This window comes from Balaenoptera physalus, assembly GCF_965194825.1.
Source record: "Balaenoptera physalus genome assembly, chromosome: 16".
NCBI lineage: Eukaryota > Metazoa > Chordata > Mammalia > Artiodactyla > Balaenopteridae > Balaenoptera > Balaenoptera physalus.
In genome coordinates this window covers 70,392,253-70,417,421 of record NC_138898.1, presented here as the reverse complement: position 1 = coordinate 70,417,421, position 25,169 = coordinate 70,392,253, and the positions used below count along the sequence as shown (strand labels likewise).

At 38.9% G+C, this 25,169-nt stretch overlaps 2 protein-coding genes across 20 annotated transcripts in view; one reads left to right on the top strand and one right to left on the bottom strand.

The window, feature by feature from the left end:
* The window catches only part of REXO5 (RNA exonuclease 5), a 73,439-nt gene extending 58,679 nt beyond the window's left edge, over positions 1–14,760 (bottom strand). The window contains exons 1-7 of one of the 5 annotated variants that reach the window (XM_082430986.1): positions 14,684–14,760; positions 14,192–14,336; positions 9,300–9,412; positions 8,201–8,330; positions 7,016–7,112; positions 3,311–3,454; positions 887–975 (exon numbers count right to left, since the gene is read on the bottom strand). In XM_082430986.1, coding sequence (XP_082287112.1) covers positions 887–975; positions 3,311–3,454; positions 7,016–7,112; positions 8,201–8,330; positions 9,300–9,412; positions 14,192–14,332 — 714 coding nt within the window. In that variant the 5' untranslated portion in view covers positions 14,333–14,336; positions 14,684–14,760. The other 4 variants (XM_082430987.1, XM_082430988.1, XM_082430990.1 and 1 more) reach the window with 4 other exon arrangements.
* The window catches only part of ERI2 (ERI1 exoribonuclease family member 2), a 58,301-nt gene continuing 47,865 nt past the window's right edge, over positions 14,734–25,169 (top strand). For 3 of the 15 annotated variants that reach the window (XR_014254982.1, XR_014254983.1, XM_082431029.1), the window contains exons 1-7: positions 14,746–14,893; positions 17,202–17,269; positions 17,356–17,439; positions 17,976–18,103; positions 18,755–18,911; positions 20,305–20,405; positions 20,878–20,959. Coding sequence is in view for 13 of the 15 variants with exons in the window: in XM_082431029.1 (XP_082287155.1) it covers positions 14,805–14,893; positions 17,202–17,269; positions 17,356–17,439; positions 17,976–18,103; positions 18,755–18,911; positions 20,305–20,405; positions 20,878–20,959 (709 nt within the window). In the remaining 2 variants the exon portion in view is untranslated. Of the gene's footprint in view, positions 14,894–17,201; positions 17,270–17,355; positions 17,472–17,949; positions 18,104–18,754; positions 18,912–20,304; positions 20,406–20,877; positions 20,960–25,169 lie in introns of those variants that run through there. The other 12 variants (XM_082431026.1, XM_082431027.1, XM_082431028.1 and 9 more) reach the window with 12 other exon arrangements.

The window sequence follows — 25,169 nt, the reverse complement described above, 5'->3', positions numbered from 1 at the left end:
ACATCAATTGCCATCTACTCTAATCTACTCTGCGACAATGGCACAGCCTTTTGCTGACTAGAGAATCCAATATGAATGAAATTAAAGCTAAGCAGGCTGTTGAACATTACATTTAAAGTAACCAACACAGTACAATTTCTCTGGGAAGGATGTGCCCCAGAGGCACAGAAATAATAACATCAATTATAATTGTACTATTTACTGTGTACTACAACCCAGTATTATGCTAAGTGCCACAAAAAATAATTTTTATTAGCACACTCTATTATCTAATGCAATACTAAGCATTTTATATACCACCTCATAATAACCCCATGAAGTAGCCTCTATTATTATCCCTGCTTCACAGAGGGAGAATTAGGGAATTTGTCCAAGGTGACAGGCAAGGCCAGTATACACACCCTGATACGACAGACTCCAAATCCTTAGCTCTTAGCCACTCTGTTCAGTGTTGAGAAACTGTTACTTGAGTACTAAGTGAGAGGGGATACACTGCCTCTGAAAGGAGACTTACTAATTAGACAAAGTAAAACACAAGGGGAGCTTAAGCAGGAAAATCCTACTTCTGATCTTAAATGTGTAAAACTAAGCCAAACCAATGGTAATTCAGGCAAAGTCTTCAAGGCAATAACAACAAAACACTTGTTCAAAAGACAGAAGCAATCAACTTCTAGTAATATTCAAAAATTAGATTAAATATATCAACTAGTTAGAAAACTTACGTGATATTTATTTCTCATCCTGGAGCAAAGATCCAGTTTTTCTAAAATGTGATTAAATGGGTCTACTTTCAGTTATTTAAACTGAATACTAGAACTGAATGCACTCAAGAAAACTAGACCCTAGTTTGCAACACTCCAGTTGAAAAATCAAAAGTAGTACTTACCATTTCACAGTCAAGCCCAAAGAGAGGACTGTTGTCGGTTATAGAACCACAACATTTTGTAGGCACAAAGTTTTCACAGTCAGGAAAACCTAGGAGGAAAAGGAATAAAATATTTGCCTTTAGAACTAGAAATGGTAAACATTACTCCTATATTTATCCAGGGGAAACTGAGATACCACATTTGTGGGGCACCTTCTCTATGTTAGACACTTGAAATATATAATTAAATAAGAGACAATTTCTGTCCTTAATTTTTTCTCCATCTACTCATTTTTACATTTTGGGAGAATAATGTAGGCTGCTGTTATTGGAGATACTAGGGCCTGGACTTCCTTGCAGTTACCAAGTAACAATTTTTTCCTCCTTATTAGAAATTGTAATTAAATTGTGGCTAAATCCAAAGTCACTGGACCTTTCCCATGTAGGCACTAAGGAAGGATGAATAAAGTATGCAAACGACTGCATGTGGCATCTTTGTTTCATAAATAAAATAAGAAAAAGTAGGAATGAGATTCCACCATAGCAGAGATATAAAAGGATTTCATGGTAGGCAGAACGTTTAACATTCACCATATGCGCTCTTGTACTCAACTCTACCCTTAAAATTTCTCCAAGATCTCTCTTTAGAAACGTGCCTCATTTTCTGGAATCATAGCCTGAAAATTCCCTACAGAGGCTCAGATATAGGCTTAGGGTACCCCTTCCATTGTGTACCCTAAGTCAATAACCAGGCACATTCAGCTCAGAGGCCCAAAAGTGTCTGAATCATTGAAGATTCCTACCTTCAGACAGAGGCTGAAACAGTAAAGGTAATACCTAGATCTTATTTGACAAGAAACTAAGGGGAGTATGAAAAGCTTTGACCAGTTTCTATGTCACAGTACCCTGAAATTTCCAACTGATTACAATTAAAAGAATCAAAATACAGTCTAGACCAGAAAGGAGTACCCCCAAATCCTGGAGACATTATACTTGCTGCCCTCCTTATCTATATTATTAGTACCAATAATAACAAAGAATAACTTTTTAAAGCACTATGTACCCCATGCTAAGCTCGTTTTGTACATTAACTCAATTAATCCTCATGGCAATACTATGATATATGAACTATTAACTCCCCAAAGACAGCCCAATTAAGAAATGGACAAAGGATCTGAAAAAATATGCAAATGGCCAATAAGCATATAAAAAGATGCTCAATATCATCAGCCATCAGAGAAATGCAAACCAAAACCACAATGAGATACTACTTCACACACACTAGGATGGGTATAATCAAAAAGGCAGAGCATAGCAAGTGTTGGTAAGGATGTGCAGAAATTGGAACCCTTATACATTGCTGGAGGGAATGTAAAATGGTGCAGCTGCTTTGTAAGACAGTCTGATAGTTCCTTAAAGGTTAAACATAGAGTTACCATAGGATCTAGCAGTTCTACTCCTAGGTGTATACTCAAGAAAAATGAAAACATATGTCCACACAAAAACTTGTATCTGAATATTCAAAGTAGCATTATTCATAACAGCCCCAAAGTGGAAACAACCCAAATGTCATCAACTGATGACTGGATAAATAAATTGTATATCCATACATGGAATATCATTAGAATGAAAATAAATGAAGTAATGATACATGCTACAACATGGATGACCCTTGAAAATTTGATGCTAAGTGAAAGAAGCCAGTTACAAAAGACCACATATTGTATGATTCCATTTATAGTCACAATAGGTAAATCTATTAACAGAAAGTAATTAGTAGTTGCCTAGGGCTAAAGGGCACTGGGGGGAAATGATAGTACAGGGTTTCTTTTGGGGTGATGAACATGTTCTAAATTGATTGTGGTGATGGTTGAAAAACTCTAAACATACTAGAAACTATTGAAATTGTATACTTTAAATGGGTGAACTGTATGGTAGGTTAATCATATCTCAATAGGGCTTTTGTTTTTTTGTTTTTTTTAAGAAATTTTAACATGACTGCTCTGATTAAGAGGTAATAAATAAAAGAATTTTTATTAAATTCTTGCTACATAATGGACCAAGGCTCTGAGCCTAGACTTGTCCTATTTATTAAAGAAAATGGGGGTGGGGTGGATGGGAGGAGGATTAGAAGTACCAGAGAAGTGTTAAAGTTTTAAAGACATATTGACTTCTTTTCAATATACTAAGGAATGAAAGAAAAATGAAAAAGGAATAATTTTCCCACAATATTTAAGGTCATGTTCACGTACTACCTAAAATCAATAATGGTACACAGCCTACACTTTAGGAAACATTGCACTGAAAGTATTTCCTCTTTAGTAGAAGATGGAATAAATCACTTGGAAAGCAGCCCATAAAAATGAACTTTCAACAGTAGTATTTTTAAATAAACTGATAGATATTCTTCCACTGTTACCAACATCAGGTTAAATCTAAACCAACCTTGTAATGGAAAGTGATATGTTTTCATTTCCTCCTTTGTGAGAAGGCATCTGGTCAAGCTTACTTTCTTAGAGCCATACTTTTGAACGATGGGGTCATTCTGCAGGTTGATGCTGACTTTTGAGCTGGAAGAAGGTAAAGACCCTGAAACAAGGACAATCGTACATATGTTAGAATCTGTGTTTAAGAGGCCTCAGAGGACATGTCCTTTTAATGTTGTATAGGGTAAGCATGATGAAGATCAAAAGATTTTTAAGACCCAGCCCCAACTTTAAAGGAGCTTGCACTCTCATACACTTATAAAGAACACAAAGAGAAAATAAGTCTCAAATGGGTTATAATAATAAAAGCTATAAAAGGGAAAGGGAGAATATACTGGCTGAGATGGTTAGAGATGGTTCAAGAGAAGAAAAGATTAGCTGAGTCTTAAAGAAAAGGCAGAATTCAGATATTTGGTGTATTAGACCAGTCCGTTACAGTGTCTGCCACTCCTAATAGCCCATTCTAGCTAAATCTACTGCACCCCTAACCACTTGCTCAAGCACCAGCAGGGGTGCTGGTTCTTTAGGCAGGGCTGGTTACTGATTGGATTAAGAGTGGGGACTTGGCTAAAGAGGGAGCCATCTATAAACTGACCAGTGACTTGATATTCCTTGTCAAGACATGCTCAAAAGGGACAAGGGTAATTAGCCAAGCTGATCAGATTGCTTGCTTCCAGAACTGAACTAGGAAATAAAGAGAACACACCAGTTAGAACAGAAAACAAAGAAGCTAAGATGCCATGAAAGGGATGGAGAACAGCTCTTCACCAGAGGCACTTAGATTCTTGATGACTTTCTAGTCCACATGCATCCTTCAAATAATACTCTCTCACTTAAGGTGGCCTCAATGAGTGTCTGGTCCTTGCAACCAAAAGAGCCAAAGAATCAGAAGTAAGGAAAGAGGGCATCCCAGGTAAGATAGCAATGTACAAAGCAAACTTGGTATGGTAGTGACTAGACCAGTCGGGGAGAAAAAAAGGTCTTTGTAGAAGAGCAGTATAAGAAATAAGGTTGAGGGCTTCCCTGGTGGCGCAGTGGTTGAGAATCTGCCTGCTAATGCAGGGGACACAGGTTTGAGCCCTGGTCTGGGAAGATCCCACATGCCGCGGAGCAACTAGGCCCGTGAGCCACAACTTGAGCCTGCGCGTCTGGAGCCCGTGCTCTGCAACAAGAGAGGCCACGATAGTGAGAGGCCCGCGCACCGCGATGAAGAGTGGCCCCCACCTGCCGCAACTAGAGAAAGCCCTCACACAGAAACGAAGAGCCAACACAGCCATAAAATAAATAAATAAATAAATATTAAAAAAAAATAGAAAGAAACAAGGTTGAAAGAGGAGGATAAAAGTGAATTGTAGACCACTGTGAATGCCAGGCTCAAGAGTTTGAACTTTAGTCCATCATTCCATATATAAGGTGGAGCAACAGAAAGTTCCTGAGAAGGGAAATGGCATAACCAAACAGTACTTTAACAAAGATCAACCTCAAAGATATGTGGAAAATGAAGTAGAGAGAGAAATGAGAAATGACTTTGCGATAATTCTGGCAAAAACAAAAAAAGTCTGGATTAAGATGGTGGAGGGAAGAAAAAGGTTATAAGAAAGGAACATTACACAAGAAAAACTGGTAGAGGGACTTCCCTGTTGGCTCCCAATGCAGGGGGCATGGGTTAAGACTGCGCTCCCAATGTAGGGGGCCTGGGTTCGATCCCTGGTCAGGGAACTAGATCCCACATGCATGCCTCAACTAAGAGTTCGCATGCCACAACTAAGGAGCTCCCAAGCTGCAACTAAAGGAGCCCGCCTGCCGCAACTAAGGAGCCCACAAACCGCAACTAAGACCCGGAGCAAACAAATAAATAAATATTTTTTTAAAAAAGGAAAAACTGGTAGAGCATAGTGACAGAGTAATTCAGTTCAGTCAACAAAATATTTACTGAGTACTTATTACATGCCTGGCATTGCTCTAGCCAGTAGATTCCCCAATGAACAAAATCAACAAAATTCTCTTAAATTCTAGGTGAACTTAAATTCTAGTTGGGAAGATGGACAATAAACAAACAAATACATAATATAGCAGGTAAGGATAAGGACTATGGAGAAAAGTAAAGGAGTAAAAGGAGGAAAGGGAGTGCTGGAGCAGGAAAAGGGTTAATGTAATATATTTTATAATCAGGGAAGGTCTCTCTGATAAAGTAACATTTGAATAGATTCTTAATAGCAAAGGGAATGAGCCGTGAAGATTGGGTATGGAGAGCCAAAAGAAAAGTAATTCTAAAATTCAATACTGGTGGCTTAGAGAAAAACAGTACCAACAGAAAAGGGGATTTGAAGTTGGGAGTCTGTTATTTAGGGATGAGAAAAATGCTTTTATATATGCTATGATTGAGGGTACAGTGGAGTATCCAGGTAGCAACATCCTACATCCTACATCCATCCATACTGCATCCTGCATCCAGGTAGCAGTTGAAAATGCAGGCCTGGAGTTTGGGATATCAAACCTAAAGACAGAGGAGTTATCCACAGAAGAGTGATGGATAAACCGGGGAAGAACAGATGAATATTTCAAAAGAGAACTGAAGAAAGATTAAAGTGTATGGACTATATCTTGGGGACCTCGATATTTATTTAGGTTGGGAAAATGAAGCAAAATCCTTAGGAGGACAGAGAAGTAGCTATAACCCTCTAGCTCCTCAATGCTTACAGGATAAAATCCAAAGTCCTTAGCATGGCATTTACAGCCTGTAAGACAAAGCTTTAACCTACCTCTAAGCCTCATCTCTCACAACTACCCGCCCTCTTATTCCATCTCCACCCCCTAATCATCCTCAACAACCTATATTATTCAATCACATCAATTTCTTTTTTCTGATTACACCCTTTTCTTTTACAACTCAATGTCTTTACCTGAGTTTTGAATCTCATAATGACTACTCTGTGATTCACTCAAAGATGTTTAAAATACAGTGGGAGGTCAAATTAAACAAAGCTGCAGGTCCGATATGGACATCTATTAGAAGGAAAGGGGAACAGTGGAAAGGTAGGAAGTTAGATGCTTTTGAGACAGAAGATAACAGGAAACACAGTCATGGAGGATATGGAAAGGAATCACTAGTTATTCCTCACCACTTTTTCATGTCCCCTCAGTGCAACTATTCAATAATTTAATTATTTCTGAACAAACATACAAAAAGCATTATTGAACAATACTTACCTTACTATGTGCAATGAACTGTTAAGGTCTATTCCATCACTCACCTCCTCTCCCCCCAAAAGAGAAGGTCAGCTATAACTTGCTAACAGGACACAACCCAGTTTGAAAAACACTGCTATCATGGATATTTATAGTTTAGCTGGCCAGCATCCAAATCTGCCTATTCCCCACTGTGAGTAGTATTAGTGAGCATCCCCTACATTAGTCAAAGGCAAGATCTTCCTTCCCATGTGTACACTTGTGGGTACAAAGACCCAGTGACAGTTTGAGTCCAGTGTCAGTGATATCCAGGGAGCAGACTTAGCTATCTAACCTAACCAAATGATTTCTGAGGCATGAACCCTGGTTATGTTTCCTGCTATCTAATCCCCCTTGGTACTTACCCATTTTTTCCTTAAAACACACACACACACACACAAAATTGCTTTTCTGCTTAAGTTACTTATAGTCATACCTTCCATTTCTTTAGGCAGATCCCCAATTATTTGTTTCTTTTGCAGCCCAATGATATCAGCTAGGAAATCAGATGATGGGGGAGGCAAGCAGAATTTCTGAAGATACATAATAGGTTTTTACAAAAATGCTTGAAAACAGTTAAAATACTTTCAGACCTAGACTTTTATTGTCAGCTCAGTGCTATGAAAGATCTGGACCTTAATTGTTTGCATTGTAAAATGAGGACTGTTTCCTTAAATTGTAAAAGTGACTAAATAAGTGAAGCCACATTTATCCTACCCCAGAAGTTTTCTTTGCTTCTCTAATTACACACTATACAAAAGAAACAAACATTACAAAAATGTATAACTTAGAAAAGCAAAGTTCCTTATATTTTTCAAAGCACTTTCATATCTATTACTTTAGTGGATAACATGCCAGGTGGATGACACAGAAAAGCAAAGAGATTGAGAGTGCAAGTCTCAGGCTCACCTGGGCTTCAATTCCAGCTGTAAATTCCACTTACTACCTGTAACTTGGGTGCTTTACTCAGTTTCCTTATGTATAAAATGGGAATAAAAAAGTATCTCTTATAGGACTATTGTAAGAATTAAAGATGATGCATATACTATGATTAATACAGGGCCTAGCACATAGGTAGTGTTCAATAGATGAAAGCAAAAAAGAAAATGGAGACCCAAGGGGGTTAGGTTAGGGCTCACCAATTCAAATGCTCTCAGGGGTAAATGGATGAAACAGTCTGATAAAGAATGGAGGAGGCTACGGTAAAATGGAGAGCACATGCCCTTTCTAAAGACAGCTGCTATTCAGCTCCAGATACTATTTTAAGGGAACCTAATCTTGTGATGTTGTCAAGAGAGGCCAAAAAATATAGATTTTATGTAAATTTTACAATTTTTGAAAATGCCAAAGCCCAAATAAAATGTGACAATATCAACTACAATCTGGGAACTAGATTGCAATCTGGGATTAAGGGTTTTGCCTAGATTACCAAAGAAAAAAATCAGAGATAAATCTAATTTCAACAATCTAATCTCAGGTATCAAGCGTAATCTTTTTAGCTTTCTACAACTTCTATTGCTTGTTCAATCAGGCTGCCAAGGAGCACAATTTGAGACATGTGCACTAATCTCTGAGTGTGAGGACCTGACTCAGGTCCGAATACAAAGTTTTCTTAACTTATGTGTCTGAATGCCTTTCGGAGAAACCCAAACTCCAAATAGAACCTGTAAAAGTGTAGCTGACTCATTCCCTGCAGTATAAAAACCACCACGTTGTTCAGGTGGTTTTGGTGAAAAAGCTGGCACCCGCTGTTGAAAAATCAAACCAACAAAGCTAAGACTGATACTGTCAAGTCAGTTACAGACATACAGAAGGGAAGTGTGAAAAAAGCACTGAGCAACAGATATTGGAGTTTATCATCACTCACTGACTGCCTGGAAATGGAGAACAGCTATTACTGCACAGAATTCAAATAAAGATGTCTTGAGATAATTATTTATTCCATTCAAATCAAGTATAATACCAAGTGAAACACAATGCATTCAAATCCAAAATCCTATTAAGATTTGTTTTAAATTGGAACTAATTAAGCTCAGTTTACAAAGGCATATCTTCAAGATTCCAATCTGCTCTACAGTCCTTCCTAAGCCAGTAACATGACCAGCTTCCAGAAAGCCAGTTCAGATAAAGTGACAGAGCAATGACAGTATCTGTTAAGGCAGAAGCGGGCTTTTGAGGTACGTAGCCACTCCACCCCCAGACGGAAGTGTACATAGGAAAATCTCTCTACTGTGTATTGGTACATACAGAAATGCAATTTTCATTAGACATTTAATAATGGCATTGAGGATATCAGAATAGTAAAATTCTCTTTGCCCTTGATTTGTAAAAGAAGAAAAAAGATTGGGATTCTTAATAAATGATCATGTTATTTCAATCAGGTCTCCACTGGAGGTTATAAACCAAAATACCTATAGCAGCCAGACAGATACTGTAAATAAGGGAAGCAGGCCAGGTGGGACACTGAAGTGTACATCTATAACAGGAGGCCACTATTCAGCTTCAACAAATTGTTGCCATAGGGACAGTTGCCAGAGTTTTTCGAAGAAGTAAAAAATATGGATATAAAGGGATTCCCAATTTAAATTGTTGGCAACTTTGTAAAAAAAAAAAATTTAGGACATTCTGTGTGGCAAATAAAAAACGTCAGGCAGACATGGTCCTCTAGATACCAATATGAAACCTCAGGTTTATACCCACCATTTACGTTCTTCTCATACCTAGGTTTAGGAACACTGAATTTGCCCAGAACTGCACGCTTCAGCAATTCACATAGCTGACCATGAGTTATTGCACGGTTTCCAGCAAATAAAATGGCAGATAAGCGGGCTTTCTGCAAAGATAAATCAGAGTATAACAAATTATGATTATAAAGAACATCAACAAAACACGGCAAATTTTTAAATATTCTAGTTTCTATTATTTTCGCATACTCTAAACATAAGGAGGGTTCTTACTAATTAGAAATGAAGGTCTAAAACAAACTGTGATATGACATTATTAATAGGATATTTAATAAACACTGATACAGAACCTTAATTATAGACACTTGGTTATGTGCTAGGGATAGCAAGATGAATAAAACATGACTCATGCTCTCAAGAAGTCCACTCTACTAGGGGGAAAAATGCAGAAACAGGTAATTCCAATATAATGTGGGTGCTACTATAAAGGTAAGGGAGCAAAGGAGGCTAACTAACTGCCTTGGGGATTGGAGAGTTTTGGAGATAGCATCACTGAGATGAAAATAATGGAGTTGAACCTTGAAAATAATGAGTCAGCCAGGTAGGAGGAAACACTGTGTCTAAACACTTAGTTTGGTTTGGCTGGAGTCAAGACTGCATGTTGCAGAGCGATAGAGATATGAGAGAAGAGAGAAGTGGGAGCCAGTTCATAGATGATCAATGTGGTCTAACCTAAGGAGTCAGACTTTAAGACTCTCCTTAAAATAGCTTCGCACTTACATATAGTTATTAAAGTAATTCATGCTTGTTAAAAAAGAGTCAGATAATAGAGAAGGGTAAAACAGATAAAACACAACAAATAAGTGAAAATAAGTCACCTGTATTTGTACAATTCAAGTACAAGTAATACCACTTTCATTTTGGTCTGGGAGGCAGCAGAGTAATAGTGGTTAGGAGCTCAAGCCCTGGAGTCACGCTACCTGAGTTCAAATACCAAGCTCTACCATTTTTTTTTTAAATTTTATTTAATTATTTGGCTGCATCGGGTCTTAGTTGCGATATGCAGGATCTTCGTTGCAGCATGTGGGATCTTTCATTGTGGTGCACAGGCTCAGTAGTTGCAGCACGCAGGCTCTCTAGTTGCGGCAGGCGGGCTCTAGAGTGCGCAGGCTCAGTAGCTGCAGTGCGTGGGCTTAGTTGCCCCGCAGCATGTGGGATCTTAGTTCCCAGACCAGGGATCAAACCCACGTCCCTGCACTTGAAGGCAGATTCTTAACCACTGGACCACCAGGGAAGTCCCCCAAAGCGCTACCATCTTAAGTGCCTTAAGATGTTAAGAGCTTAGGGACAAGTGCCTTGAGCTCTCTAAGACTAAGGTTTTTTCATTTACAGAATAACTACAATCCTACCTCATGAGATTACTGGGAAGACCAATGAGGTACATTGTAAGTGCAATGTACTGAGGCCAGTGCCTGACATACCCTAAGATAAGTACTTAAACCAGGTATTATTATTATTATTATTGCTATTTTCCCCTGTGACTGTTTAAAGCTAATGTTGAACACTTATTATTAGTCATTTATAGTTCTGAGCACTTTATATCTATTAAATCATTTAATTCTTAAGTCTTCTCAAGTGGGCACTACTGTTATCCCCATTTTACAGATAAAGAAATGGAGGAACAGATAAGTGGCAGAACCAAGACTAGAATGCAAGCTACAGATAAAGAAATGGAGGAACAGGGGCTTCCCTGGTGGCACAGTGGTTAAGAATCCGCCTGCCAATGCAGGGGACATGGGTTCGAGCCCTGGTCCGGGAAGATCCCATGTGCCATGGAGCAACTAAGCCCGTGCACCACAACTACTGAGCCTGCGAGCCACAACTACTGAGCCCATGCTCCACAACAAGAGAAGCCACTGCAATGAGAAGCCCACGCACCACAACGAAGAGTAGCCCCCGCTCGACGCAACTAAAGAAAACCTGTTCGCAGCAATGAAGACCCAACGCAGCCAAAAATAAAATAAAAAAAAAGAAATGGATGAACAGATAAGTGGCAGAACCAAGACTAGAATGCAAGCTACAGATAAAGAAATGGAGGAACAGATAAGTGGCAGAACGAAGACTAGAATGCAGGCTGCAAAGCCCAAACTCTTTTCATTTCTACTTTATATGTTTCCCAAGGGATTATACTTTACATTGTTTTGTAACCAACTCCCGCCACCAAGAAAAAAAAAAAGACAGAGAGAAAAAAATTGGGGCGTTCCCTAGCAGTCCAGTGGTTAGGACTAGGCGCTTTCACTGCCACGGCCCAGGTTCAATCCCTGGTCAGGGAACAGAGATCCCGCAAGCTGCGTAGCGTGGCCAAAAAAAATAATAATCTGTAAATATCTTTCCATATCTGTTAAACATAACAAAAGTCAATTTTAATAATAGTCCACTCTTTCAATTTACTTAAAACTTATAATTTATTTGAAAAAAATTCCCTATTGATGACACTGTTGTTGTCTTAAAAAATTATGTACAATATTATGATAAGCATCCTTGTACAGACATCCTTGTACACCTATTTTCTCAGGATAAATTCCTGGTCAAAATAAGCATGTATATCTTATATTCTGACAATATTGCTAACTCCTGAAAGAATATACCAATTTATATTTACCAAACAAAACTATATGATATTGATAATGTATGAGTAAGGAATCTATGTGGCAGTGAGTAATCATGGTTGCCAAACATGCGATGTCAGAGCCTGAGCAGGGTGAGGAGGGCATCCTATAGGGGAGAAAGCCCAGGACTAGGGGTAGGAACCCAGGATATATATGCAGGACAGTGGCCCAATGTGAAGTGTCAAAGCCTAAGCGGTATGAGGAGGGCATCCATGCAGTGGCAACTGGAGAGCAGTGAGGCTGGCATCAGATGTCAGAAATTGTTTACAGTAAGGAGGGCATCAATGCTGAGGGACAAATAGGGCTGTCACCGAATTCAAAGCCTGAAAAGGGTGCGGGTGTCCATGTGAGAAGGATGAGGGTAGTAGCTTGTCACAGCAGCAATGAAGGCATTCACATAGGAGAGTGACCCGGTATAAGATGCAGAATGACAAGGGCCCAAGCAGGGTAAGGAAGGTGTGAGGGTGTAGGGCAATGGCAGCAATGGGGGACTGATCAAATATACTAAGATAATGGGAGTCAGGTTTCTCACTGTTATACAAGGAAGTTATAAATATGAAAAGGGAGAAAACTAGAATGAACCCTGTGGAATTGGATTGGAAGTAGAGATATTGATATGAATTCAGTTTTTCAATATGTATACAGAAAAATATTTAAACGTAAACATACGTATGTGTGTATAAACATATACACAGGTATTTCCTAGCTCTCTTTTTGGGATTAGTGACATACCAATAGCAATAAACACATCTAGCACCCAGATCTTGATTTCTAAATGTCACTCTCCACTAAAAAGAACTAAGTCTCCTGGAAGAAGTGGCTGATTCCAGGGCTGGGGCAGGGAAAGCACAGAAGAGTCTGGAACATCTTTTTGTGCCAGAAAAATAAGGAAATGCTCAAGCATGATGGGGTCATGTTAAAGGGACACAGAAGCTAGCTTAATGGCCAAATCTGGGATATTTTGAGCAGCAAAATAAATACAGTAATGGATTATAACTCAATGAATAAAATAGGTATCCACAAATTCATACTAATAAAAAAATGAATAAACTGCAAGTTTAATGAGGAAGCATCTCCCCACAAAATAACAGAGAAAAAGAGTAACTTTAGAGAAGGTTAGCACACACGTTCTTAATCAAGTTATCAGGGTTAACACCACCAGTAATGGGACAAATCAAACTTGTGTACAACCTGATAAAATACAAGAGAACAGAATATCACTTCTGTGATATTCCTGCCAAAGATGTATAATCTGAATCTAATTAATGAGGAAACAAACAAACCTAACTTCTACAAAATAGCTGGTCCAGGATTCTTCAAAGGTAGTAATCTCACAAATGTCAAAGAAAAGACTGAACAGTTGTTTGGATTGAAGGAGACATGACAACTAACTGTAACACATGATTCTAGACTTGATCTTATTGCTAAAAAGGACATTATTAGAACAACTGGAGAAACTTGAATGGGGTCTGAGTATTAGATGGTAGCAATATAGCCATGTTATTTCCTGATTTTGATGGCTGCATTTTAGTTATGTAGATTGTTTGTAGGAAATATGTAAACACTAGAATATGGGTGGGGGGAGGCATTCTGTTAGCAACTACAGTACTTTCAAATGTTGGCTGGGGGGTAGTTTTTGATACTGTCCTTGCAAATTTTCTTTAAGTTTGTTTCAAAATAAAGTGATGAGATTGTCAACTTCCTTCGACTTTCCACCACGTTAACCTTTAAAAAATTGCTTTGCCAATCGGATAGGGCAAAAAAAAGAAAAAGGAATCCCATTTAAAAAACGTTTTCATAGCACTAATTCCCTTCTGTATAACTGATTTATCATTATCTATTGTTTATCTTCTTTCTCTCTCCACTAGAAAGGTAGTAGCGATCTCTGTTTATTCACTGATGTACCCCAAGTGCCAAGGAAGACAATAGAAATCTGATGACTAAAGGGATGAAAGGCATTATTTAGCTCTCAATAAATGATAGAGATGATCATCAATCTTATTCCCCTCTGGGAATGTAAACTGCACGAGGGCAGGGGATTTTGTGCTTTTATGCACTGGGATACTTCCAGAAGCTAGAGCAATTCCTGGCACACAGAAGACTTCAATAAATATCTGTTGAACGAACATGCTTCCCGTGTGCCTGGCACAACACCTGTTTTAAACCGCCAATATCAGCCCTAAGGTATGTAGTATTGTATTATCATTTGGGAGCTCCAAACTGCCTCGGGCCGCCCATTCGGGATCCCCCGTTGCTCACCTTGGCCTCGGGCTGCTGCCTCTCCTCAAGATCCCAACGGTCTCTCATCACCTCAGACGCCCCGACCGGCTTATTCGGGACCCGCCTCCTCTTCCTGCCCTTCTTCGGGGTCCTCCCGGTCCTTTCCTTCTCTGGCTCCATGAGCCTGTGGAGAAAGATCGGTTAGAGATGAGAAAACCACGACGCCCAGATGGCCCGGGCCGTCTCCTGAGTGGGGAGCACAAGGGCTTCGACAGCCTACAACCCTCCTCAGATCTTCTCCTTAATTCAGTTTACGAAGCGCTCCCCGCCCGCCGCGGAAAGAGAGGGTGCCAACGGTCTTCCCCGTTAACGCGGCGCAGAAAACCACGCCGCACCAAGCCAAACGGCTTTACAGTCGACGCCAGAGGCCGGATTCGATACGCTTCCCCAACCGCAAACTCGCCTCCGCCCGTTGGAAAAGAGGGAAGGGGGGCGCTGTCTAGCTGCTTCCCTGCTAAAACCACTCCCCACCTCACAGATTCCCCGAAGACGCGGAAGATAAGCAGGGCGGAGAGCACCGACAACCCCAGCAGCTGCCTCAGCCTTGGGCGGAGCCGACCGCTTCGCTGCCTCAGCGGCGCGCGGCGTTTGAATGGGCCGGAAGTGGGAGTACAGCGACTTCCGGCAGTTGGGCTGTGAAGAGAAAGGAGCGTCGGGAATGGCGACCAAGAGGCTTGCACGGTACGCTAGGGGGCTCCGGGCGGCGCGGGGGTCGGTCCCGGTCCGGTGCTGGCGTTCGCGTCAGAGTGCGCAGTGTCAGCCTCCGTTCTCTGCAGCTCGGGCGTCCCAACCTGTTCTGGCCGGCCCGGGCTGAAAGGTCTCTGCCTGGACCTCAGTCTCGAGCCTCAGGCAGCCCTCTGCGCGAGCGTGGAAGGACCAAGGCTCTCGACTCTGTGCCCTTGAGCCACAGTCTGCCTATACCAGGCCTCGGGAAACTATTAAGAACGACCCTGGAGGGCCGTTCGGAGGTCGCAGGGAGCCCGGACCGCACTCATCAAGCCGTTCACCCCACCACTTACTCGTGATCCGTTTAATTCACAGGGAGAATCATTGTGGCCTTTTTCCTCATTCTTGGACACGCTGTTCACGTTTGTGATTAATAGAAGCAGTATAATGCATTAGTGAATAGCATGGGTTTCACAGTTGGATGATCCTGGGTTCACAGACGTAATATGTGTTTTCTGGCAAATTGCTGAGTTCGTTTTCTTATCCATTAAATATAGGTAGCAAAAGTGACTACTTTGTACAGTTGTTGAGGATAAAAGGAGGTCACCATCTTAGTTCAGTGCCTACTATGTAGTAAGCAGTCAGTAGGTGTTAGCCATTATTCTCAACTCCCCATCACAGGTCAAACAAAAAACTAGAACAGCAGGTGTCTACCTAGTTAAACTCTACTTAGCACAGTAGTTTTGTCTCAGGGCACTTAGGACCTCAGTAAGCATGTAAGCAGTTAGGGTAGGGGTTCCCTGGAGAAAGAGAACCAGGCATGGATTTCTTAACATAACAGAAGCCATTTTTGGCCGAAGCCATTTTGTAATCTAAGCCTGGACACAATGCTTGTCCTTGAAGAGGTCTCAGTAAGTAATGATCTTAAAGGAACAAAAGAATGCAGAAACAAACGACTGTTAGGCAAGAGAAGCAACAGTGGCAAAGATAATATATTAGTTGTAAAGACCACTGGTTCTGGGAATTCCCTGGTGGTCCAGCGGTTAGGGCTTCACGCTTCCACTGCAGCGGGCACGGGTTCGATCCCTGGTTGAGTAACTAAGATCCTGCAAGCCACGTGGTGCGGCCGAAAAAAAAAGACTCCTAGTTCTGTTTCAGTGGTAAAGATTAGCCTGAGACGCTCAACCACCTGATCAGCTGGAACCCAAGGGATGTTGATGTTGACCCTTTTTGACCCTCTTGACTTCTATCAGCTAAAGCTTGGAATCTTTCATGAATATGCATGTACCCTTAGCTGAAAACTTCCCCAATTTTGCAGTTGAGAGAAACACTGCTTTGGAAAGGATCCCCGCTGTTCTACTTCCTTGCTGCACGTAATAAATCCTTCCCTCTCCTGCTCTTTTTTTTTTTTAATTTATTTTATTTTATCATTTATTTTTGGCTGCGTTGGGTCTTGGTTGCTGCACGCGGGCTTTCTCTAGTTGTGGCGAGCGGGGGCTACTCTTCATTGCGGTGCACTAGCTTCTCATTGCTGTGGCTTGCCTTTGTTGCGGAGCACAGGCTCTAGGCGTGTGGGCTTCAGTAGTTGTGGCACGTGGGCTCAGTAGTTGCGGCTCACCAGCTCTAGAGCACAGGTTCAGTAGTTGTGGCGCACGGGCTTAGTTGCTCCGCGGCATGTGGGATCTTCCCGGACCAGGGCTCGAACCCGTGTTCCCTGCACTGGCAGGCGGATTCTTAGCCACTGAGCCACCAGGGAAGAACCCCTTCTCCCACTCTTTGCCTTGGTTGTGTCTTTTGGCTTGACAGCCACCAAGAGGGGAGCACAGTTTTCAGGTAACAAGCTCTTCCCTTTCTGTGGACTTAGCATATTGCCCTTAAGGATCCTTTATCATATATTACCTTTCAGTAGTTTGCTATGGATATCTAGTTTCTTTACCCAGATATTTTAAGCTCCTAGAAGACTGGACCTGCCCTGTCTCCTCTCAGCTGTGCTGTACACATAGCAAGGGCTTGAAAAATGCAAAAGCAAAAATAACTTAGCTTTCAATGCATCTTTAAAATCACTTGAGTTCCTCAGTATTACTGTAAAATAAGGGGAGCACAAATAATTGGTCTAAGTTTACAAATATGCACTTTGAGGCCCATGCAGGTAGAATGACTGCTAAAGTCAAAAGAGTGCAAAGAACCAGTCTAGTTCAATTTCCTCTCAATCACAATACATTAATCCATTAATAATGAGGGTTATACCATCAGTTTGTTAGCTTATATAAGCAGGAGTATGAATGAGTTTGTTGAGCATACCTGGATTGTTTTACATTTTTAGGCAGCTTGGATTAATTAGGAGAAAGTCAATTGCACCGGCAAATGGAAATCTAGGAAGAAGCAAATCTAGTAAGTAGTGTGCTTCATTTCTTTATTTTCTGTAGCCTTGCATTTTTAACACTGGTAAAACATAAGGACACTCTGATCTTTTGCAGAGCAGTTGTTTGACTACTTAATTGTCATTGATTTTGAGTCGACTTGTTGGAATGATGGGAAACGCCACCGTAGCCAGGAAATAAGTAAGTCTGAACTTGACTGCGAATGGCCAAAGGTAACACTAGATAAGTTACTTTAAAGTTTATAGATATAAAACAGTTAACAGTTAAAGAAAACAAAATGATCTATGAATTGGTAATTTACTATAAAATCTGACTTGACAAAAAAACCCAAAAACCTAATACCTAAATGTGTCATCATATAAAATAATTGTTTTAGGATTGTATACAAAATCTCAATTGCATAGAAACTGAAAAAAACATAATGCCTTTGCAAAAATAAGTATGTTTCAATTTTCATATTGTCTTCATATTTAATTATGGAAATATATTCAAGAGTTTTAAGTAGATATACCTGTAACTTTAATAGTTTGACTTATTCTTTGGCATAACTTTAACCATTACATTACATTGCTTTGTTCATTTTAATATGCTTTTACTAAAACAATGATTGTTTAATAATGAATGCTATATGATGGTAATATATTTAATTTAGAGTGATTGCAGCATTAATTTAACAATTGTATATTCAAGTGTCAATTGATGTTTCTTTCATGTAGTTGAATTTCCAGCTATATTGCTAAACACATCAACTGGAGAGATTGAATCTGAGTTCCATGCTTATGTTCAGCCTCAGGAACATCCAGTTCTTTCTGAATTTTGCATGGAACTAACAGGCATAAAGCAGGTATGCCCTTCTCTTTTCCTCACTTCTCTTCTCATCCTCCCACTCCAACAAAAAACAAGCAGGCGAGATGCAGCTATTAAAATTCAGAAATCAGTTTCAAAAAGAAAATAAAAGCTATATGCCATTTGGAATTAGATTTATTCACTGTTAGGAGAAATAATGTCCCCTCCAGAAGCCCATTAGAATCTTTAAAAATTAGAAAGAATTGGACTGCCCAGTGGTTAAGACGCTGTACTGGCGGTCCAGTGGTTAAGACGCTGTACCTCGAGGGCACAGGTTCGATCCCTGGTCGGGGAACTAAGATCCCACGTGGTGTGGCCAAAAAAAAAAAAAAGAAAGAATAGTGTTATAAAGATGTATATCAATTTCCATATTTTATGGAAATTAAGTGACATCAAATTTCTGTTGATCGAGATATATTTATTGTATTTCTGTGTGATTTAGATTGATCAACCGAATTTTTCTTACCTTGCAGAATTCTAACCATTATATTATTTCTCTCCCATGTGTTTTAACATCTTTTCACTAGATGAACTCTTTGCCAGTTAGAATTTCTTCTTTTTTGTTGTATATCCCCCCCACACTGCCTACTTATGTGCTCAATAATTATGGAATTCTGTTGCTGAATTCAGATTTTATGACTCTATTCAGGCTCAAGTTGATGAAGGTGTCCCTCTGAAGATTTGCTTATCTCAGTTCTGTAAATGGATTCAGAAGATTCAGCAACAGAAGAAAATTATTTTTGCTACTAGGGTTTCAGATATTTCTACCTCTGAAGTAAAATTATGTGCATTTGTTACTTGGTCAGGTAAAAAAAAAAATGTTGTATCTATCAATCATAAATGAGTAGTGTTGCCACCGTGTAATTCTTTATCTCTGGTAGGAATTATACTTGTTAGCTTCCTGGGCCACGAAAAGAAATCTAAGTGTCTAGCAGATGTTAACCAAGAAAAGTAAATTTATTCATATTTTAAATTTTTTAAATGCCTTAAAAATTTAAGCCCTAACTTTAAAGAATCTTTCTAGACTGCTCCTCTCTGTTCTCCTGAATCCAGGCAAAGACTGGTGAAAACTCTTAGCATGCTATTTTCTACAACTTTGAAAAAAAAGAGTCCCTATTCAACTCACAACCTTTGCTTTTATACTTTCACACTTCTAATGTAGACATCAAGGGAAAAATGGGCCATTTAAAGCAGACCTTTTCTATGCCCATGTTAGAGCATTCCCGTTAATAGTCATTGATAGCAATGCTGTGCCATTGATAGCATAGCACTGATAGTCTTGGGTCTGTATGATCAGGCCACTCAAGATGGCTGTTCTCTTGTTCTCTGTACATCCCCTGATTGACCAGTCCCTGCTTCACTTACACCCTACTCACATGACTGACCTCCCCTCTTAATACATACTTGCCCCTGGCCCCAGCTAGTGATTGTTCTAATCTTTAGGTCAGAATATCTCCACCATGATAGCTTATCAAAGGGGCATAAGGGCTTGCTCCTCAGCTGGTTTCCCTGGGAACTCATGAGCCAACCTGATGTCAGTTCCCCCTGTGACTGGTAACACTTAGCAGAAGACTGCTGCCATCTGCTTCACGTGGTGGAGTGTCGCTCTAAGACCTTGCTTCAGACATGTATGTTCCCCCTGTTCATTAAATCCTTGATGTCTGTGTCACTGATTCGGGCTCTTTATTCTGTCGTGAGGTTGGGCAAGTACAAGGCTTGCAGGCCTGTGGGGTATAGCCCAAAAGGGTCCCTGTAAGATGTTTGGTTTCTCAATTACATTAATATTTTCTAGAATGTTGAAAGCAGATAATCTTTTCCATCTAGACCTTGTAATGTGACACCTTACTCTTCTTTCTGAAGTATCAGTGTGTTTTAGTGGGTTTTTAAGAAATCATTTTGAAACTTAGTTACCAACCTAATTTCTTAATAGTAAGTTATGAATAATTGTTAGATATTACCAGGGCAATTAAATTTTACTCTTCTTTTATATATTATATAGTATATTATATATACCATATGTAGTATATATTATATTTAAAATATAGTATACTATTATAGTATAATATATGCTTTCATATATTATTCTAAGTCCTGCTATTCTGTTTTATATCATCTTTCACCATTTTATTTGTAAATGATAGCATAAGTAAAAACTGCTGGCATCATTGACTTTGTTCTATTTTAATATACTTAATGCAGACTGGGACTTGGGGGTTTGCCTGGAGTATGAGTGTAAAAGAAAACAGTTGCTGAAACCTGTGTTCCTTAATTCTTGGATTGATCTCAGAGTAACTTACAAGGTAAGGGTCAAAGATGGGGGCATGTTCACTTTCTTTCTGTTGAAAAATGATTAAACTTTATCCCACGCATGGGTATGAGTTTCTGCAAACAAAATATTTTGCTTTGAAACATTCACATAAATACTTTTCTTAAAATATATAGAACAACACAAAAATAAGCACATTCCAAATCTAATAGAATAAAAATTATGAGAAGTAAATGGTTAATACCTAGCCCCTAAGGGACTTCCCTGGTGGTCCAGTGGTTAAGACTCCACGCTCCCAATGCAGGGGGCCTAGGTTCAATCCCTGGTCAGGGAGCTAGATCCCACATGCCACAGCTAAAAATCCCACGTACTGCAACAAAGATCCCGTGACTAAGACCCTGCGCAGCCAAATAAATAAATATTTTTTTAAAAAAAACTTAAAAAAAAATACATAGCCTTTCAAATAGTAATCATTTTTTAAGACATATTGTCTTTTATTTGACTAGATTTTCTATAGGAGAAAACCAAAAGGACTAAGTGGTGCCCTGCAGGAGGTGGGAATAGAATTCTTGGGACGAGAACATTTCGGTTAGTATAATTTAAAATTTTATTATGTAAGTCATTCTATCTTTATACAATCTTTCATTTGAACTTCATTTTTTGATGATGTCATTAACAAAGAATATCCTTCAGCCTGAAAAAAGCCCTCATCTATACAATTCAAATTGTTTCCAAGATTTTCAAATTACCACTTTCATAAAATATTGTAAGATAAAGACTGTCATGTAGTGGCTTTCTACTTGCTAAAAAGAATGAAAAGAATTAGCCAAATCAAATGGAGATTATAAACAAATGCCCAAATAATACAGTGGACTAGGGAAAAAACTGAACAAGGCTATTAGATTACTCATAAAACATGGTCCCTACAGAATGTTGGTCATATATATTTTTTTATTTTTAATTTTGGAATATAGTTGATTTACAATGTTGTGCTAGTTTCAGGTGTACAGCAAAGTGATTCATATATACATATACATATATTCATTCTTTTTTAGATACTTTTCTCATATAGTTTATCACAGAATATTGAGTAGAGTTCCCTGTGCTATACAGTGGGTCCTTGTTGGTTATCTATCTTATATATAGTAGTGTGTGTATGTTCATCCCAAGCTCCTGATTTATACCTCCCCCCAATGTTTCCCCTTTGGTAACCATAAGGTTTTTTCGATATCTGTAAGTCTGTTTCTATTTTGTAAATAAGTTCATTTGTATCTTTTTTTTTAAATTAGATTCCACATATGACCAGTATCATACGATATTTTGTATTTTTCTGTCTGACATACTTCACTTAGTATGATAATCTCTAGGTCCATCCATGTTGTTTCAAATGGCATTATTTCATTCTTTTTTATGACTGAGTAATGTTCCACTGTATATATGTACCACGTCTTCTTTATGTATTCCTCTGTTGATGGACATTTAGGTTGCTTCCATGTCTTGGCTATTGTAAACAGTGCTGCACTGAACATTGGGGTGCATGTATCTTTTCAGATTATGTTTATCTCTGGATATATGCCCAGGAGTGGGATTGCTGGATCATATGGTAGTTCTATTTTTAGTTTTTTAAGAAACCTCCATACTGTTCTCCATAGTGGTTGTACCAATTTACATTCCCACCAACAGTGTAGGAGGGTTCCCTCTTCTCCACACCTTCTCCAGCATTTATTGTTTGTAGACTGTTTGATGATGGCCATTCTTACCAGTGTGAGATGATACCTCACTGTAGTTTTGACTTGCATTTCTCTGATAATTAGTGATGTTGAACATCTTTTCATGTGCTTTTTGGCCATCGGTATGTCTTCTTTGGAGAAATGTCTATTTTGGTCTTCTGCCTATTTTTCATTTGGGTTGTTTGGTTTTTTTTTGACATAGAGCTGCTTGAGCTGTTCGTGTATTTTGGAGATTAATCCCTTGTAGGTCGCTTTGTTTGCAAATATTTTCTCCAATTCTGTGGGTTGTCTTTTTGTTTTGTTTATGGTTTCCTTTGCTGTGCAAAAGCTTTTGAGTTTAATTAGGTCCCAATTGTTTATTTTTGTTTTTATTTTCATTACTTTAGGAGGCAGATCAAAAAAAATATTGCTGCAATTTATGTCAAAGAGTGTTCTGCGTAGGTTTTCCTCTGTTTTATAGTATCCAGCCTTACATTTAGATCTTTGATCCATTTTGAGTTTATTTTTGTATACGGTGTTAGAGAATGTTCTAATTTCATTCTTTTACATGTAACTGTCCAGTTTTTCCAGCACCACTTATTGAAGAGACTGTCTTTTCTCCATTGTATATTCTTGCCTCCTTTGTCATAGATTAATTGACCATAGATGCGTGAATTTATTTCTGGGCTTTCTATCCTGTTCCATTGATCTATATATCTGCTTTTGTGCCAGTGTAATACTGTTTTGCGTACTGTAGCTTTGTAGTATAGTCTGAAGTCAGGGAGCTTGATTCCTCCAGCTCCCTTTTTCTTTCTCAAGATTGCTTTGGCTCTTCAGGGTCTTTGTGTTTCCATACAAATTAAAATTTTTGTTCTAATTCTGTGAAAAATGCCATTGATAATTTGGTAGGGATTGCATTGAAACTGTAGCTTGCTTTGGGTAATATAGTCATTTTGACAATATTGATTCTTCCAATCCAAGAACACAGTATATCTTTCCATTTGTTTGTGTCGTCTTTGATTTCTTTCATCAGTTTCTTATAGTTTTCTGAGTACAGGTCTTTTGTCTCCTTGGGTAGGTTTATTCCTAGGTATTTTATTCTTTTTGATGCAATGGTAAATGGGATTGTTTCCTGAATTTCTCTTTCTGATCTTTTGTTGTTAGTGTATAGGAGTGCAAGAGATTTCTGTGCATTAATTTTGTATCCTGCATCTTTACCAAATTCATCAATGAGCTCTAGTAGTTTTCTGGTAGCATCTTTAGAATTTTCTATGCATAGTATCACATCATCTGCAAACAGTATCAGTTTTACTTCTTCTTTTCCAATTTGGATTCCTTTTATTTCTTTTTCTTCTCTGATTGCCGTGGCTAGGACTTCCAAAACTATGTTGAATAGAAGTGGCAAGAGTGGACAGCCTTGCCTTGTTCCTGATCTTAGAGGGAATGCTTTCAGCTTTTCACCATTGAGAATGATGTTAGCTGTGAGTTTGTCATATATGGCCTTTATTATGTTGAGGTAATTTCCCTCTATTCCCACTTTCTGGAGAGCTTTTATTATAAATGGATGTTGAATTTTGTCAAAAGCTTTTTCTGCATTTATTGAGATGACCCTATAGGGTTTTTTTTTTTTAACTTTTTATTTTATACTGGAGTATAGTTGATTAACAATGTTGTGCTAGTTTCAGGTGTACAGCAAAGTGATTCAGTAATACATATACATGTGTCTATTCTCTTTCATATCCTTTTCCCATGTAGGTTGTTACATAATATTGAGCAGGGTTCCCTGTGCTATGCAGGAGGTCCTTGTTGGTTATCCTTTTTAAATGTAGCAGTGTGTACATGTCAATTCCAAACTCCCTAACTATGCCTCTCCCCACTCACCCCTGCCAATCATAAGTTTGTTCTCTAAGTCTGTGAGTCTGTTTCTGTTTTGTAAATAAGTTCATTTGTATCATTTTTTTTTAGATTCCACATATAAGTGATATTTGATATTCATCTTTCTCTGTCTGACTTACTTCACTCAGTATGAAAATCTCTAGGTCCGTCTATGTTGCTGCAAATGGCATTATTTCATTCTTTTTAGTGGCTGAGTAATATTCCATTGTATACATGTACCACATCTTCTTTATACATTCTTCTGTCGATGGACATTTAGGTTGCTTCCATGTTTTGGAAACAACGCTGAACATTGGGGTGCATGTATCCTTTCAGACCATGTTTTTCTCCAGATACCTGCCAGGAGTGGGATTTCACGATCATATGGTAGCTCTATTTTTAGGTTTTTAAGGAACCTCCATACTGTTTTCCACAGTGGCTGCACCAATTTACATTCCCACCAACAGTGTAGGAGGGTTCCCTTCTCTCCACACCCTCTCCAGCATTTATTGTTTGTGGATTTTTTGATGATAGCCATTCTAACTGATGTGAGGTGATATCTCATCATAGTTTTTATTTTGCATTTCTCTAATAATTACGGATGTTGAACATCTTTTCATGTGCCTCTTAGCCATCTGTATATTTTTTGGAGAAATGTCTATTTAGGCCTTCTGCCCCTTTTTTGATTGGGTTGTTTGTTTTGCTGATATTAAGCCACATGAGCTGTTTGTAAATTTTGGAGACTAATCCCTTCTCAGTCACATTGTTGGCAAACATTTTCTCCTAATCTGTGGGTTGCCTTTTCGTTTCGTTTATGGTCTCCTTTGCTGTGAAAAAGCTTTTGAGTTTAATTAGGTCCCATTTCTTTATTTTTGTTTTTATTTCCATCATTCTGGGAGACAGATCAAAAAAGATATTGCTGCGATTTATGTCAGAGCGTTCTGCCTATGTTTTCCTCTAACAGTTTGATAGTGTCCAGTCTCACATTTAGGTCTTTAATCTATTTTGAGTTTATTTTTGTGTATGGTGTTAAAGAATGATACTAGAGACAAATGAAAACAAAAGCACAACAATCCAAAACCTACGGAATGCAGCAAAAGCAGTTCTAAGAGGGAAGTTTATAGCAATACAGTCTTACCTCAGGAACCTAAAGCAACTAGAGAAAGAAGAACAAACAAAACCTGAACTTAGTAGAAGGAAAGAAATCGTAAAGA